The sequence below is a fragment of the Amphibalanus amphitrite genome, unplaced genomic scaffold (genome assembly GCF_019059575.1).
Source record: "Amphibalanus amphitrite isolate SeventyFive unplaced genomic scaffold, NRLGWU_Aamphi_draft 002128F_arrow, whole genome shotgun sequence".
Classification (NCBI taxonomy): Eukaryota; Metazoa; Arthropoda; class Thecostraca; order Balanomorpha; family Balanidae; genus Amphibalanus; species Amphibalanus amphitrite.
In genome coordinates, this window is record NW_024883621.1 from 37,359 (window position 1) to 56,059 (window position 18,701).

Here is an 18,701-nt window from a genome sequence, read left to right on the forward strand (position 1 = left end):
GGCTTTTTCTACAAAATGAATCATTGACGGCTAGAATAAAAAACTAGAACTAAATGAATACAGAATTTTATTATGCCAATAAATATTTTGATTACAAATTAAAAGTAAATTCTGCACCAGTAGACACACTATTTTTATGTTAAATACGTGTACATTTTTAAACAGAAAATTTTATGCATATGTAACGCGCGCACAAGAAATAAAGCAGTAGGGATATTATTGAGTATGTCTTTGTCTTGATCAAAGACTCTTTGATCCACTAGTTTCTCATAATTCACAACCCACATTCTATGTAGTTACGGCTTACGCTGATAAAAGTATGTAGGACGGTAGGTACCTATTTCAATTTTAGATAGGTACCTTGGTAAATTTCAGTTGCCAGGAACTCTAGAAAGGCTCGAATAAGTCAGATGCAAGCAATGTTTCATATGCAATACATGCAGCTGGAAAATAAAACGAAGGGAGAAAGGTGTTTTGCCTGTTTTGCTCTCGTCAACAAGCAGATTGACGGTGTCGTCAGGAACGACCGTTTGTAGTTATCGCTTGTCTTCAAAGGAATCATCGTCATAATCTTCCACTACAGACGCAGTGGCAAGCCTTGTATGAACACGCAGTTGTGATGTGGCTAGTCAGGCTTCCCGCACAACATAGCCGCTATTGAATCCTGCTCGCACCAAGCAACCGCTTTGCCATCACTTTGTCATCGCAATGGATTATGACATCAGTTCGAATTTTGTTCGACGAGCACATTTTAGCTTCACATTTACCGTTATCAGACAGTGAACCAGCTTCGACGGTTTCCGCACTCGCAGTTCGCTTATAACGTTTATCCAGCCATTCTCGATACCAGTTCGGGTTTTCTTGCTCCCAGTTCTCGAGTTATTTTCGGTCCAACCGTACGGGTACTGGACGCGGTGTTTTATCCGATCTCGCTCCCTTTACTCATGATTAACAGCTCTGACAGTTCACTGTTCATTGAATATTTTCAAAAGCCTCGTCGGCTGGCGAAACACCTTCCGTATCGACACGTCTCAAATCAATATTGACCTCTGCTTCATGTATATTCGAACTGGTTAATGCTAGGGCCTAGGGACGGATGAAACTCCAAATCATCCCGATAGCTGCTTTTTGTTGCGTGTCTTGTCTTTTATCGTTTAATCTTGTGGAATACTGTATACATCTTGTATGCATACGTAAAGGTCAACTTTAGGTTATAGAGCAGGCCATAAAGAAATCGGAAAGTTTCTTCCAGTCGCGTATTACAATGGGTTCCGGTGAAGGAAACCGTAAGCGACCTCCCGTGACATGGTAATTCGCTTTACGAATTCAGCAAAAATTACTCTGCGACGAGCCATTTATTCTTTGGTGTACAAAACATAACCTGGCATACAACTGGCGGGGCAAAGAAACATTGATTAATGCTCAAATCTCACAGGAAAGCATTAGAAAGCCTATACGAGACAGATACTAAGAAGAAAGCCTGATATAATAATACTGCGAAAACTATCCCTTAGTTAATGGCAATAATTGTGGCCTAGAAAACCAAAACACCAGCATCAAAGGGGCACATAAAAGAGCTTCTGGACTACAGTCTGGCAATAAAGGGGCATCAATAGCTTCTAGACTACAATGCACAAAGCGAAGCGGAGCAAACGAATCCCAAACTGACACACCACTTAGAACGACAGAGTACCCATTCATTTCGATAATACTTAAATCGTCAATCAAACATCGCACTCTAAAAACGTACCACTGCATCCACGATCATCATCATAGGCTCATGTAGTCACCATTTGTCGCAAACCATCGGCAAAAATCGTCATATTTACAGAAAACACATCCATCCAGCACTAGAGGCCACCCCAGCAAGCCCACGGAGCAAAGACGGCGTTCATGTTAAATAAATCAGCCGCATACAAAGCGGGAAAGTGCTGCTCCAAAGCGATCGCTCGGAATGTAGCGCATTCTTGGCGAATGAGCAGCTTCGTACGTCTGTCCCCGTCATTTTCTCCCATCATGCCATCGTCAACATTGATCCCCAATCAGTCCGATCTACACTTCTACACCCAACTGGCCCGTTACAATAGCCCAAATAAATAGCCTAGTAGACGACGGCGGGTGACAGAACCGCCTAAGCCCAGAGTTGATCAATCCTCAGGCAGTCCATCTCCGTTCTCAAACACGGCTACTAAGATCCCACTATCCTCTAGCGGGCACCGCTCCGCCAATCTTGGGGATTCATACCAGAGGTCCTACTGGCACCAAAACTCCACAAATCCTTCTATTAGAATCAGGGATGCGGAGCCGGAGCCGGAGTCGGAGCCGGAGCCGCCGGAGCCGGCATATTTTGCCCGGAGCCGGAGCCGGAGCCGGAGCCGTGAAACAATATAGCCCGGAGCCGGAGCCGGAGCCGGAGCCGCCAAAAAAGGGGGCGACTCCGGCTCCTTTTTATTTTTTGAAGAGGAAAAAAATAATTGACCTAGTTCGGTTTGACAGTACAAGGCAGTAAAATATATGGTACTTACGTCATGGGCCATCAAGTGAATGAAAAAATCCGAATATCCCCAGTATTCCACAGTACGCAAACAACTTCCTGTTTGCTCTTCCCCCCCCCCCCCCACGTCTACTGCATCCCCAGAACATGAGGACCAGTCATCAGGTGACGGCCATTGTTTTCAAACCAGTGCAGTGGACTGCGACTCCCAGCACCGTCTCATCCCACACACCCCCCACCCCTCACCCCCCAATGCAGCCGAGACGGGTGTCAGCTTACGATGGTTCACTGAACTCCGATTCGCGGCGACTGCGTTTCCAATGCCATCGCTTCCTAGCCCTTTGTTCTGCCGGTTCTCTCCGAGGTGCGTTGGCGCGGGGACGCGGTGAGCCGGTCATGGCAAAGAGTAACGCGTATAACCAATCCAATTTTTCTTCCACCCGTATTTAATTGATTGCATAGGGGATGTACTGAGTCGGAGCCGGAGCCGCCGGAGCCGGAGCCGCCGGAGCCGGACCATTTTACTCGGAGCCGGAGCCGGAGCCGGAGCCGCCATAACATTTCACCCGGAGCCGGAGCCGGAGCTGGAGCCGATTTTTTTCTCCGGAGCCGGAGCCGGAGCCGGAGCCGTCTGAAATTTCCACGGCTCCGCATCCCTGATTAGAATGTTATATGAAACCCATTCATCCCTTGTTCCAGCCCCTCCAAAGAATCTCTCTGGGTGTAAATCTTGTCTGGGCGGTCTGAGCTGAGCTGAGCTGAGCTGAGCTGGGCTGGGCTGGGCTAAACCTTGTTCGATTGAGACACTGACCCCAGCGTGGACGGCTGTTCCTCTAGTATCGTGACCGCTATCTCAATCCGTCCTCTCGTTTCCTGGGTCCTATCCGCTGACCACGTTCACCGTTTGCCCTCCGGCGTGGCCAGACAGTCCCCACTCAGCTGCCGCGTCAGCCGTCCAATCACCAAATCATTCACACTCTCCCTTCCGGGACCATCTCGACACAGGCGCTTCTCCAGCGAGCCGCGGCTCACATCATCCCCATCACCCGCGTCTTCGTCGGCCGGCCGCTTGGAAGCGCCACTGTCGATCCGCGAGGCGGCGCCACCGTCGCCGCGGCGGATCACGGTGAGAGTGACGGGGTCAACGGCGCGCCGGAGTCGGTCCACGGCGGCAGAGTAGGAGAGCGGCCGCAGCGGGCAGCCCGAGATGTGCGTGATGACGTCACCTGACAGAGGAGGGAGGGGTGACGTCACATATGTGGACGGGCGAACGGGAGCACGAAGGTCAGGACAGATGTCAGAAACGAACGAAAAACCTGGAACCAATGACAAGACAAGGGGGCGTCCATTTTGGATGCTCAAAGAAGTTGTAGCTACATGACACATAATAATGCTAGCTCTGACAAAACACACACAATAATTCAGATGTCTCTTAGCTGAATAGATACTGCCGACAAAGTAAAAAAGGCAGCGGGGCAACTTCCATGATGCATCAAGTCATAAAACGTAAAGTTTCTTCCCTAGTCTCCTCCCTATCTCATTACTAGTATTTAACTCCGTCCCCTCCCCAAGATTACTTTACCACTCCCTCCCTTCATGTCCCTCACCTCCTGCGATGAGAGCTCGCGTGCCGGCCGGCCCGGCCGCGGTGACCGTCTCCACCGTGAGGAGACCCCCGTCAGCGGCAGCAGCAGCCCGCACCACCCGCACACCGAGGTCGCCGGTACGGGGGCACCGGTGGAGCCTGTGAATGGGGGGAGAGATGTTAGAGGGTGGTGATCGCGAGGGGAGTGAAGGTTGCAAGTGTAGAGTTGGAGACAAGGGAAGGGAAAAAGGCAAGAAGAGGGACAGGGTAGCCGTAGAATGATTGATATATGTCAGCTCCGAGACGGTCAAGTTTTACGCATTGAAATGCAATTTCATGGTGGAATAAACATGTTCAGCAATCAGACAGCGAAACAGACCAAAAATTATTAACAAATGGAATACAGTGGCTAAACCAAGCAAAGTAAAAAACAACGAACCAATGAAGAGCAACACATCTTACTTTGCCCCATGCCTCAAATCGAGTGACGCGCCGATAGCAATTGATCCACACGCTTCATAAAAACACTGCCCTTCCGCTGGAACTGACCTCCCCCCCCCCCCCCCGTCAGCTACTCACGTAATGTTGAACACGCCGGCGGTGTGTCTGAGGTCTCCGGTACTGCCGTCCACGGGCCGAGTACCGGGGGGAGCCGTCAGTTCAGGGGTGGCCGGCACCTCGGCCGCTGAAAATCGAACAAAGGGGACACGGTGAGTATGGGCAGAGGGGGGGGGGAGATAGATGTCCCGGGGGAGCCGTCAGGTAAGGGGTGACCGGCACCTCCGCCGCTGAAAACACGAATAAAGAGTGAGTAAATTAGAGAACGTCAGAGTGAAGTGAGCTGGCCTACTGTCAGGTCAGGGGTGGCCGGCACCTCGGCTGCTGAAAATACGAAACACAGGGGACAGTGAGTATGGGCGGAGGGGGATGTCACGTTGCCCGTCAGGTCAGGGGTGGCGAGCACCTCCGCTGCTGGAAATACGGAAACAGAGGGCACGGTGAGTATGGACGGACGAAGGGTATCTGACTCAGTTGAAGTGAACGAATGGAAGCGCGGTGTGCGTGAGGACTGAGGGATGTTCTCGTTGAATTGAAGATCGTATAGGGGTTTTGTTTGGAGAAAACGTTGGGATGAGGTAAGACATCTGCATCCAGTAATGAGTTCAGATTTCCCAAGAACTGAAAAAATCGATTTGTGGTGGCACGTTGCATTATTTTGAGCCCTACACACGTTTAGTTCAAATCGATCGCATTTCACACGTAAAAAAAGAGACAAAAAGAGGCAGCATTCCACAAAATGTTTTATCTCTTCAAACGCTCCTGAAAACAATACGGCCAAAACGTTCGTTCGACAAACATATGTATTTTCCGAATAAACGACATCCAAGACCCCCGAAAGCCTGTACCAAACGCTGTACAAAACCCCAACCCGTGGCTACTTTTACCAATAAACTGCCTTATGCTCCAGAGCGCAGCTATCCCACCCACCGTGCAGTCTGTCGATTCCGTGATTGAATACGGCACAGCACTCCTTATTGAGACACTATCGAGTGTGTGCGCCCTGTAGCGAAATGCGTTGAGTTGGCTCGAGTTCCACGCACGGTGCCTCATTGTTAGAGACAGATGGGCTTTGAAGACGCTCCGAACGAGCGTAATCAGGCTTCCTGCCGAAATCCTCCATTGAGAGGGTCTCTTCCCGTCGATATCATTATTCGTAGTCACGACTCCCGGATCAGTAATGATGCTAGAGCCAATGCCTCAGCGAAGTCCACGGAAAGGATTAGATTAACGATACACCAGCCAATACGCGGATAATCTTGTCAAATGGTTCTCGCAGCATCTTGATGGAAAGAAGAGGTATTTTGAAATGCCAGTTCTAGCATCATTCAATTAAACTTCTTACATGCAACAATGCATTGCCCTTTCAGACAGCTGCCTTGCGTATTCACTTATTCATTTTAACTTGCATCTTATCTGCTCTTGTTTCATCTTGTGTTAGCGCATGATCGTTTTATTTTTCCATTCAGCAGCCGGTTGTTCGTGATCTGCCCGACGCATATTCTGTTTTCGTTGTACTGGCTCAGTATTCCGTGTTTTGAATGAATCACAGCTTCAATCACTGTACTCCATTCCCCTCCACATACGCTGCGCTCTCAATCGCCGAACATTGATGTGATTTTGTAATCTACGCCCCTGTGTCATATTACATATTACAGTGATCTTATTCTGCGCCTCAGTCGCTAACACTGTCAAATTCGAGCTATCCCCTTTGCCACCACAGTCACCACTGTCACCTCACTATCTCGCCCACTGTCACGCCCGCTGTCACCCGGTCTGACTGACCGGATCAGCTGACGTATCCGTCACCACGCCCGTGTTGGAGCAGAGCGTGCAGCTGCTGCCGTCCGGCGGCTCCCGGTCCAGACTCAGACCCAGCGCCGTCTCCATGGTGTAGTGGCGCGCCAGCAGGAGGTACTCCCTCACCAGGGGCCGCTCCTCGAGCCGGTACGTCTCCACCGAGCGCCGCCAGCGGGTCCAGAGCCGAGACACGCGCACGGCCGCCGCCGACGGCGCAGCCACCGCCGCGCAGTCCTCGGATAGGCGGTGACGGAGACGGCGGCGGGCGGGTGCTTCGTGAGGCCACGCACCGACCCCGCCACCCCCAGCGCGACCGGCCGAGCCCTGTAGCCATGACGGCCTATACCGGCGAGCGGAGAGTCTTCTACACCTCACGGCCGCGCGCCAGCGGGTCACGTACTTCCTCTGGAGGACCCTCTTACGGGCAGCTACCTCCTCTGGTGGTGGGTCGAAGTGTTGGCGGACCCAGCTCAGCACAGGACTGCCCGGCGGAGCGTCTTCGGGTCGCCGAATCGCGCCGGCCGCTGGAGGTCGGTTGTGACCCAGCACCAACGCTAGGACATCTCCCAAGAATGGCACGAACGCCTGTCCGGACGCAGCCACGTCAGCAGCCACACGCTGGTACGGAGGTAGACGCGTGTCAGCAAACAACTTCGACAGACTCTTGAAGGCGCGGTATTTTCGGTCGTGTCTGGTTTTCATATGCTCCCAGGTTTGCCTGAGTCGGAATACGGGCACGGTTTGTAGTCCACTCAGCAAAGCCTTACAGGAGTGGAAGTTACGTAGGTGATAGCACCGCTCGGCTACAGTCACTAGCTTGGTGATCACTTTAGCTCGGTTACGGGAGGTCTCCTCGAGTAAGACATTGGTCGTTACGAGGCATACAATCCGATGGAAGAATAACATAGCCGTCACAAGCGGTTCCAGAATTCGCGGGTCGGGCCGGGTCAGAAGAGCCATCAGCTGTGCCGCCGACACTCTCCGCAGCATCTCTCGGTCAATGAGCGTCATCTGATGCGCCAGTACCGCTGAGTCTATCTCTCTCACTCGGCGCAGCGTGGTACACCCGGGCATGGTGGCTGCCGTGGAGTCGGATCGCGCCCCAGCGCCGCCTCCGAGCCCATGAGGAGCTGTTGTACCAGACACAGAGTCTAGTAGTGACGGTTCGAGTGACAGCGCCTCACTGAGTGTGATAGCTCCGTCCGACGCCAGCGAACACGTCTCACTTCGCTGTGATAGAGACACGACGTCCGGCTCTGGCGAGCCACCCCGCCGCGGGCTCATAAACCGACAGAAGGCCAGCGATCCGCCCCCACTGGTGCCCGCCGCGCCGGAGCCAATCGCCGTGCTATCACCATTATCCCCTCTCCTCTGCCGTTGCATAGGGGACAAACTGACACTCCTCTGGCGGCCCACAGACTGCTGACTGCTCCCCACGCGACCCTCAGAGGCCGTCCGGCGGCCTGCGTCTTCAGAGTCGCGCTTCTTTCCCGGTCGAGATGTCCCAGAGAACGACCGAAATAGCTGCTTGTAGGTGGATTTGATCGCCTGACTGGTTGCGGACTGTTTCGCACGTGCGGATAGTTTGGAGAGGCTCCGAGCTACCTTGGATTGTTTCTCTTTACTACGACGTGTCTCAGCAGCGCGGAGCTTTTCATGTGCCACGCGGAATTCTTTCAGAAGCTCCATCCGGCGAGTGTAGACCGCTCGGGCCAGTACAGGTCTCTCAGTCTGCTCGGGTCTCCAGAACACGGCTCGTCCTTCAGTAGACACAGACTCCCTCCCAGCTGAAGGGATCGTACTTAGATCCTCTACAGAAGACGTCGCGCACAAATCTCCTCTCCTCAGCGGTAGATGAAACTCCGCGCCTCGTGCCTGGCCACACACCCGTCTCCGGACTGCCACGGGCCCCAGCCGGGTTTCAGAGGCGGCTCGGCGTACACGGGCCATGTGGCGCCCAGTTGGTGAGAGCAGCGTCCAGCCGAGCTGACGCTCCGCTAGAGGAGCCAGCACAGAGTGACGCGTATGCCGCCGCTTTCTCGACAGCGCGGAAAGCTCCCAAAGCTGCAGCGCATCATCGGCGACTTTCGTGAAAGCACTGAGTCGCTGTTTATCCGCAGCGCTCAACTCAAGCGACACATCACTTGATAGATACAGACTCAGCGTGCATTTCTCCTCCACGCCTGTGCCGAATCGGTTTATCATCAGCGTCTGAGATTTGCGCCGCTCCAGAGTCCCAGCCGGGGTTGTTGGAGGCGGCGGAGTCTGCCCTCGCGCGCCGCCCGTCCCCGCCGGTGTGCGGACGGACGTTCGAGCCGTGCGCGTCGTACGCGTCGTCGTCGCCGTCGTGGTGGCCGACGTTCCCGACGACGTCTCCGACGAGGTCGACGTCGAGCCGCACGTGGAGCACGTCGAAGCCGACGAGTCGGTGGTGGCGGAGACGGCGGGCAGCGGCGGCACGACAGGTGCCGGCGGCTGGGGTTTCACCGGCTCCGGGCGGGACGGCTTCACATCCTGCTCCTCAGAGGTCAGCCACACTGAGGAGTCGGCCCGCTGGGACTGAGATCCGACACCACTGGCCACCTGCCCACCGCGGGCGAACCAGCTGACCTGCACCTGCCCCCTCCCGGCCGCCGCCAGCTGACGCAGACTGCGCCGCCGCTCCAGCGTCGATAACGTCGAGCTCGTGTTGGCCACCGACGTCTCCGAAGAAGAAGAGTTGAGGTTGGGGCAGAGGAACTCCACACGTTCCTCCCACTGGCGCCAGACCGAGTCGGCCGCGCGACCGCCCAGCGAACCGCGCTCGCTCAACTCGAAGTAGTACACCTTCCCGTTGCAGAACCGCGCCTTTAGCTTGTGCCGTCTTCGAGAGAAGACACTCAGATTGACGCACTCAATCGGTACAATGCTCACCATCTCTAGCGTATCCAAGTCAGCATCAGAGTCTACATCATCAGGAGCCAGGTAGAACAGACTGTCAGCATCTTCGCCGCCCAGCTCATCGGTAGCAATGATGAACTTTGTGGGCGTGACGGCAATCTGCACCTGACGCAGGCCACGACCGCGGCGGGTCACCTGAGCGAATGCCGCCTCGACGAGCACTAGCTCCTCGAACTCGTAGTATTCGTCGGAGAGGAGCAGGCGTTGGATTCGAGGTCGGATTGCCGCCGGTGGTTCGCCCGTGTCGCCCATGGCCGCCCCCGCCCCCGCCCTGAGTGGGCGGCTCAGCGCAGTCCTAGCCACCCCCGCCGCCGATCGAATAGAGAAGCGGGCGTCTATAATTCATTATCGAAAAAGCACGGATCTAAACTCAGATAATATGATATAGTTATATCAACAAGAGTGAAAACATTTCGACAAACAATGAAGGTCAAGCACCCAAGCAAGCTATCGCCACATTTTGTGCTGTCGTTCAAAATGTCGAAGCTTGATGAAATGCGCGCGAGTTGTCAATAGAGGAGCTTCTCATAACAAGAGAAGATAGTGTTTCGTCTGCCCTGATTCACAGCATAACATGGTTCTATCGACTGAGGAAAATAAACGTCAGTGAGTGATAATCTAGCAAGGTAGGTGATGTGACATTCGACAAAAAACTGAGCATACAAAATAACAATAAAAATTGTATACGAAATGCATTGTGTATGAAATGCATGAAATGCAATTTGACAGCACAATCACTACCAGCTGACTCACCGATGACGTAGGCACCGTCAGTAAGATGCGGCAGCGCCTCTCGGCTGCGCAGCTTTTGTCTCTGCAGCGCCGAGACGGGCACACGCGTTCCTGGAAAAGATACATATTGTTACGGACGAGTACTTTAGACGTGCCCGTGGCCCCGTGAACAGATAGATTCACGCTGGTTTTCGCTGCAGTGTGCTGACTGAGCGGTGTTTGCCTAATACTTCCGATATGTCAACTCATTTTATAGGAGCGACAAAGAGACAATACTGGGAAAAAATAATGAGAGAATTAAAACGAAGCTAAGAAAAATAACAGTGAGTCATTGAGAAAAGCAGGTTGAATAACCGAAAGACACAAGGTTCATCGAACATACTAACAAATTTAACAAGGCTACACTAGGGCAACAAAGCAAACATCAAAACCTCACAGCTGTTAACCCAGGAGCATAGCCTTTTATCTCCGCCCTCACCAGCCCCCTTTACCACCGGCACTCACCCATGCGTATTCCGTTGGCCGGCGGACTGCCGTCCCGTGCCGCCGCCGCCGGCCGGCCCGGCGCCAGCTGGCTGGCGCTGCGCCACCTGGCGGCGCCACGAGACACCTGGCGCTGGCGCAGCGGGCCGCCCGCGCTCCGCCGCCTCCTATTGGCCGCCGCCGGACTCTCCTCCAGCTGATTGGTCAGCTCCGGAGACGACCCCGCGTTCTCATTGGTCCTCCTCGCCGCCGGCGTCCTCCCATTGGTCGACCCGGCCGGGGCTGGCTTCTGATTGGCCGCCGACACAGGCGCCGCCTTCAGGTCAGGCGATGCCGCCTTCTGATTGGCCGCCACTGCGTGACGTGTCGCCGCGCGATTGGTCAGGGAGGAGAGAGGCGTCCTCACACAGTAGTGAGTTAGCTGAGGGGAGGTGGGGTCCGCTCTAGCGCGGTACACCTGAGTAGGTTGACCTGACCCGGCCGTGAGGTGGAGACCCTCGCGAAAAGAAGTGAGGTGCTGCTGTAGCATGTACTCCAGACAGCGCAGCCTGCGGGGAAGGGGAGGGTCACGGTTACACAAAGCAGACGCGGAGGGGTCAGGGCCATCGCACGCACTTTTGGAGGGGAGTTTCACATATTACACAGCGCGAACACTGGGATCACAGGTCACACACCTGTGGCGAGGAGGGCATAAAGCATTTTATACGTGGGCGGAAGGATTACTGGGTCCAATGTCGGTTAAAATACGACACATCTGTTCGGTCAATGCGTTGATAAAGGTGGCGAACACAAGACTTGGATGTAATGGCATTGGAGGGTACGGGCTATGACGCACTAGGGGACATCAGGTAGTTGGAACTTATACGAACGGTCATGGCACCGACAAGACACTCTGTGATAAAATGGATGACGAGCGGTTGAAAAGTGGTGGTTGGTGAAACATCAGCTAATTATGAGCGCTGGACTGACCTCAGCGCACTCGAATGAGGATCTGTGACTGCAGCTTTACCAGGAAGCCAGCCACAAATGAGCGTATGGTGAAAACTGAGATGAGGTTTGATAGCCGTAAAAGGAGATCTTTTTTTAAACTAACATATGACGAGGGAGAAATCCGGACATGTCCACGATTGAGCATCACCTAATAATCAATCAATAAGCAATTATTAACTTTGTAATGACACAAATGAATCACGACGATATCAAACAGATTCAATTTCCACCCCAGGCCCTTTTCACCCGGGGGAGCGACGGACGATTTTTGTTTGCTCCACGACATGCGTTGAGCCGCCTGGTCTGAGTCAGATCACGAGCGAAACGGACTAGTCAGAGGAGGGTGCACGCGGCAGCGCGGCTAACTAAGTTGCCCGTCCTCACGCAACGAAAAGCACCTCCGCTTTGGTCCTTCCTCCGCCCGGGCTAGTAAGTGCGTAGGGCGGCGGCGGCCCAAATCCCTCTTTTACAAAAGGCAATGTAGCAAGGTAAATCAGTAATCACCAAACAACAATCGTATACGGGCAACGCTTCAACTCCTCTCCAAGAAATGGTCCAACCCAACGTCCGTCTCGACCTACCACGGATGCCCAGAATCATGCCACCACCCACCGCCGACCGTGTCGGCAAACTCAGCGGCTCCCGCGAGCGACCGACCTCCTAGGTGGTTTCCGTAGTCGCCTTGTGGGTCTCACCACAGTAGCTGCCCATAACCCGGCCGGCCGCCAGCCGCCAGTGACGTCACGTGCTGACGTCAGAGGGAAAGGGAGCCACGTGTGGTATGGGCAGCTAGTGTTCGTGTCCCGATATTTCTAACGCCGTGCGGGGTAAGACGGGCCACCCCAGGCCGCCCGCCGCTGCACTCACTCGGCTTGGATGGGTGTGTGCCAGGAGGAGTTTGTTGAGGTGAATAAAAGGGGAATCAACGCCTGCCGTGAGGGAAATAAGGAGAATGAAAGAGACTTTTATCACCGTCGTGGGTAGTAAGCATCCGTGCCAGATTTGGCTGGGAGCAACGGGTAGAGATAGCCAGCCGACTTTTGGTCCCATTCTTTCCATACAACGCCCATAGAGCATGGCAAAATCAGGGGGGGGGGCACAGTGCCCCGTTGCCCCCTCCCCCGTTCCGCCGCCTATGAACGCCATTTTACGACTCGCGACAGGCATTTTCATAACAGGCAAACACCAACGGCACCACATACGGTAAACAAAAGCCCATAATTGATACAGGGGTGAGACCGAGCTGTACTCGCTACAACTAAAGCAAGTGTACCGAGAAATATGTACTCACTTGGCCTTTTCGCCACAGAAGGTCATGGCCTCGGCGCCGGCCGTGTTCACAATCAGCCGTCGGGAGCGGTGTTTGTACCTGCCGCAGGGTTACAAACAGGTCAGATGAGCTGGACAGGTCGACAGGTCAGTCACGTAATATCACACAGGATAGGTTAGGTTGCATTACATAAATCGGGCACGTCGGGTCAGGTCTGAGGGGACAAACGGATCGCATAGGTCAGGTCAAGTCAGGTTAGGCCGATGAGTCGAACAAGGTCCGGTCGTGTCAGATACATGATGCGATACGTCGTGCCCTATTTGGCTAATATGCTAGCTTGATGACGTAGCTCAACTAACCAAGTCACGACGTACTCACTACCAACGAAGCACCTCACATAACTCACGGCTAAATCAAAACACAAACAAACACAGCATGATTCACAAGCAAACTCACGGAGTCGCTCCGTCACTCCCGGCGTAACTCACTCACTCCCTGCATAACTCACTCGATTTTGGAGACGGTGGACCAGTGCAGAGTGCGGGTCGTGGACCGACCGCTGGGGTCACACCGGGACAGCCTCAGGCAGCTGGGGTCGATGGACAGCGTCGACGTGCTGTACGACTTGACACGCTGAAAACGGAAACATCAGACACGCCGTCAAACAGGGGAGCGAGGCATTACGCGTTGAAGGGTTTGTTAGAGGAGAGCTGGAACTTCGTTGCCAACTTGCCAAGTGCGCGAAAGCAAAATGCCATGAAAGATGATTGCAATGAAAAGCAAGCAACTGCCTTATGAATGTGCTATAACGTCCCAAATTATTGTTGCAGCCTACGAGCATTGCGCGCATCGTGGTTCGAGGTCAGAGCTAGGGCGAGTGCGACCGGCGAAAAGTTTTGACCGTGACAGGACTCGAACCTGCAATCTCCTGATCCGAAGTCAGGCGCCTTATCCATTAGGCCACACGGCCGGCTGAACAAATTGTGCCTTCCAAATTAGATACACTGGACGGCACTGCTCATTTCTTCAATCTTTGACGTCATCACGAGTAGTAACTCTCGTGAGCACTAATTTGGCCGGTAATTGATTTCCAGGCGACGAGACAAAACCTTCCCTGGCAATACTAAATCCACTAACGTTTCTCCAAATCGTCCAAAGATGGAGAGGGTCATTTCTAACCCAACGTGTATGCATAATATATACTGAACCGCAGTCATTAAACTTGAGGTCGTGTCCGCTGTTCTTCTATAAACTCCCCTCCCTACACTCTAAGTCGTCGTTTCACGGCTGCTGTTAGCACGCTGCTACCACGCTGCCAGCGCATTTCGCGAGCTGGCGTCACAAGTTGTGGTCAAGTCACTCAACGTTGGAGCATCCGAGTCTGCTGATGTCTCCATGGAAACCGACTTTACCACGTGCGCTGACAGCGTGCTAGCAGCGGCCGTGAAACACCACCTGGCTTCCCCCACTCAACTCACCAGATCCACAGAGCAGCGATGCCTTCCATATCCCCTGCACCCGGCCGCCACCCTGACGAAGCGCCGCTCGGCCGCCGCCGGCCCGCCGGCCTGGCCGGCCGCCCCGGGCTGCTCCGAGCCACACGTCACGTGACCCTCCGTCAGCTGGCGCAGCAGCTCGGCCTGTGACGTCAGCGGCTCGGGAAGGTAGTGTTCCGGCAGGAAATAGGCAGCGCCGCTGTCCTCGATCATCGAGTCGGCGCAGCTCTGTGGAGAGGGGAGAGAGACGAAAATGAGAGGCCGGCCAGAGACATTATATGAGTCATGATTCATGTACCATCAGAGGGTCAATATTCTAGACATCTTGTACCCTGTACCATCCTGACACAGCCAGGTCAGATGTTGTATCCCAAGAGAAGGCTGCAAGTCTTGCGAATGTTGTTAGGATGGGTGAAACAAGGTGACCAGCTATTGCTTTCCTCTACCTTATCCCTAAACTTTTGCCTTTATCAAAGGCACTAGTGGGTTTACCTCAACCCACTAAACCTCGGTCGTTGATCTATCTCATTAAGCCACGCCTGTCCCTAGCTCTTCTGACGTTTGATCCATCTCACCTTGTCGCTCCTATCGCCGAACTCTGCTGACGTTTGATCTATCTCACCTTGTCGCTCCTATCGCCGAACTCTGCTGACGTTTGATCTATCTCACCTTGTCGCTCCTATCGCCGAACTCTGCCAGCAGCGCCAGGGAGCTCAGCTGCTGATCTGATCTATCTCACCTTGTCGCTCCTATCGCCGAACTCTGCCAGCAGCGCCAGGGAGCTGAGCTGCACCACCTGGTTGGAGCTGACGTCCAGAGAGTTCTCCAGCAGGTTCTGCCGTAGCTGCAGGTACAGCAGGTGCAGACCAGTCGCCGACCTGCACGGACGAAGGGGAGGGGGAAGGTTAGGATAAGCCGCGGTGAACCACGTGACCTTACAATGTGGGGTCACGAATATTTAGCATCAAGGTCGCTGCAGTTGATGTAATCTGGCTGAAAAAAGGCGACCAATAGCCGAGGGCATCACATCAGAGCCAAAACTTTGTTAGAAAGCTGATGACATGCAAAACACGAAAAGTTACAATGGAACGAGGCACTCGTGCATCAAAAACTGACCATATTAGCGGAGCTAGAGTCATAATGCCAATTATTTTCTCGCATCTCCCATGCATCATGTCTTCTTTTCTGTACCAGCCCCCGTAATCTTCTCAACCACCCCTGTGTAAGCTGAGACCCCCCCCCCCATCTCACGTACTTTGGTAGAGTGTCCGCGGTAGGGTAGAGTTTGAACCTTTAATAGAACGTCAGCAGCCGGTCACTCTACACTCTGTACTCTGATACTGTGTGTGTACTGAGCAGCCCCCCCCTCACACGTACTTTGGCAGCGTGTCCGCGGTAGGGTAGAGTTTGAACCTCTGGTAGAGCGTCAGCTGCCGCCCTCCGGCCGGCGACACTAGCGCCTTATTCAGCCTGGTGCCCGGGGGCGGAAACAGAAACTCGCCGTCCGCGGACACGGCCAGACCCAGCAGGGAGGGGTGAGGGTAGGGCTCCTCTTCGAATACAGCCTGTCGGGGGAGGGGGGGGGGGTCAGTGAGGTCAGGGTTAGGTCAGTCCGAGCAGGGAGGGGTGGGGGTAGGGCTCCTCTTCTAATACCGCCTGTGGAGAGGTCAAGCGGGGTCAAATAGGGTCATTGAGGGTCAAAGCAGCTCAGGTGGTCAGATATTAATGTTAAAATAAATCATAAGGGGGTCAACAATACGATTCGCATCGAAAAAGCCTCAAAGGTCAGCTCGTAGTCAACACAATAAACTTGTTATGACGCTGCTACGTTATGCATAACAAGTTACATGTTGAAAAAGCACAAATAGCAACAGCAAATCAACATACAGCAAGCTGAATTAGTTAAAAGGGTCGCACTCGACCTCGACCTAATCATAAGGTTCGTCCTAAGCTGATTCGAGCCAAACGGCCGTCCACTAACGGCAATCGGTCAGTCCACCACCCAGCCCCTCCCACCCCCCACCCCCCAGAATATGACGGCATAGTCCTATTACCTCAGTGATATCAGGCACGGTATGTCCGGCTCACAGTCCAGTCCCTACCCACCATAACCCCTCCCAGACCCAGAATATGACGTCATAGTCCTACCTTGGTGACGTCCGCCACAGTATGGGTGTCGGGCTGACAGCCGATCTCCAGCTTCTGACCGTTGAGCAGAATCACCAGAACGCAGCCGGATACCGAAGACTTCTGTAATTGTGGGGGAGGAGGGGGAAGGGGCGTTAGAGAATTCTTTATATGTAGTATCGTAGTATACGTTAGCTGGGTGTCCGGTTGGTAACTCATGGGATGCGCCCAGGCGCTGTACGTATTGGGGGTCAGTACAACGATAAGCACGACATACTAAGTCAATGATGCTGGCTTTATGGTCGAGAATAACATCATGCTGCCGTTTTTTTCTACCCTGATTATTCGCTTCACTTCTGCCCAAAAGCCCATGATAATGTAACAATATCTCCAAACAATTTTGAGTGCCGATCGTTTTCCCATCACACGACACGCCAATGTTCAAACATATTCATCCAGCCCCTCACCTGAGTCAGGTCGAGTCTCCGCGGCTTCTCGCGGGCTCTGATGACAAACTCCGGCCCGCAGAAGACCCTCTCTCCTGGTTCGGGCCGGCCCGGCCGGGGGCCGTATAGAGCAGAGGGTTTGCGGCGCACCGGACGGCGTCTCCGCAAAGTGCCGTGTGGCGGCGCCACCGTCGCTCCGCCAGACGGCGCCACCAGTGACTGGTTGGGAGTGGACGTGGCCAGGTTTTCCGCTGATGTGCTGTGGGGAAATGCATCGTAAATCAAGAGATCCTGCACATATGTTTCACATACGTTGCAAATACGTCAAAAGTAATTACCAGGTAGGTAACTATGATAGCATATCGCTACAAATAATGCCTAGATCCATCGCACCACGAGAACAGGAGCCGAGATCCTGATGTCATCCATCGCATCACATCACACCCCACAACTCGCAGCAAAAACACCCACCATCAAACATTTTCAGCACTTCCTCAACCACCGATCACCCGCGACCCCAGCTCAGCCCCCACCCTGACCTGGTGCTACACAACCCCCTCCATCCCCCCCTCCACACCAGCTCAACCCTCCATCATCACAGGCTGTTCGTGCCGCCACCAATCCGGACGATAAAGGCCCGGGCTGCCGGCGCCCGGGTGCACATTACTTACCGTCACGACACCACTCCACGGTGAAGGGAGCGACACGATACACGGCACGAGCCGAGAACACGGAGGGAAGGTGAACTACAGCAGTGGGAAGGAGAACTAGTCACGACATCGGACACCTTATACGGCCTCGGCACGAAATAGGAAACGGATGGAGGCATGGACATACCTATAAGAATACGGCAAACGTGTACGAGTCTATATTTTGCTAGAGTCTCTTGGCCATGAACGCGAGGTTACAGCAGCCTAACTCCAGCTGTAACCCCAATTACTCCAGTATGTAGTGCACACACCACTGTACACTTTTCGTCTCACACACCTAAGTAACTATGCCCCCTTCGATAAATATCCAAATAAATACTCTATCCCACCCACTGCCCCATCACTTACGATTCTCTGGCCATCAGTCTGATCATATCCTTCTCCAGGAGAATATCGTGTCGATGGCCGCCACTTCCGGCGGAAGTCGCACCGGAAGTGGCCGGCTTCCGGCCCAGGAGCCGGTGCGTTTCCGGCGAGCGACGGCCCGGAAAATGGCCGGAAACGACACAGGAGGCGTTACGCAGCTCCGTGGAGGTCGAGATCTGCCAAGAAAGCGATCGGTGGGATGTGTTACAAGGAAAAATTCCAAAGATACAAACATGAAGGTAAGAATGAGTGTCATCGGGCGGTAAATATTTGCGTGCCAGTCATTGCAATCACAGAGACCTTATAGGTATAAGATACATACCTAAGATCTTAATTGTATGTATATACGTAAGATCTTAATTGATAGCAACACACTCCAGGAGGAGGATTTCAGAAAAGAACATTTCTCGAAATCCTACCTCACAAGATATTAACGCACGTCAGTTTGACTCAGCGACTTCGACATTGATTTAGACAGTCTGAGTTGGAGGTTTTCGTCATATCACGCCACACAAGACCACGTAGAGATATATAACACACGCTGAGTGCCTTGGCGCAATTCGAGTGTAAATATCGCTACGCTCGCAAACGCCGGAGTATGCCCTGTAATGGCTTTACTGAATTACCTATCTCCGAAGGCACGTAGGCTCGATTGCTTCCAGATGAAGGCACGCAGACATGATAAATAGCCAATCAAGCGTTGG

At 53.6% G+C, this 18,701-nt stretch overlaps 1 protein-coding gene and 1 non-coding gene across 2 annotated transcripts; both read right to left on the minus strand.

Annotated features, from left to right (window-relative positions):
* Positions 1-1,340: 1,340 nt before the first annotated feature.
* On the minus strand, positions 1,341-18,169 carry LOC122376415 (tyrosine-protein phosphatase non-receptor type 13-like). The gene is made up of 13 exons (XM_043356283.1): positions 17,980-18,169; positions 16,943-17,180; positions 16,497-16,598; positions 15,726-15,913; positions 15,088-15,226; positions 14,331-14,576; positions 13,361-13,485; positions 12,874-12,951; positions 10,614-11,140; positions 10,131-10,220; positions 4,659-4,764; positions 4,102-4,238; positions 1,341-3,720 (listed from the first exon to the last, which is right to left on the minus strand). The coding sequence occupies exons 1-13, from the start codon at positions 18,003-18,005 to the stop codon at positions 3,392-3,394; spliced, it is 2,331 nt and encodes a 776-aa protein (XP_043212218.1). The 5' UTR covers positions 18,006-18,169; the 3' UTR covers positions 1,341-3,391.
* Trnar-ucg lies at positions 13,750-13,822 on the minus strand. The gene has a single exon. It is a non-coding gene; the product is annotated as a tRNA-Arg (tRNA).
* Positions 18,170-18,701: the final 532 nt, after the last annotated feature.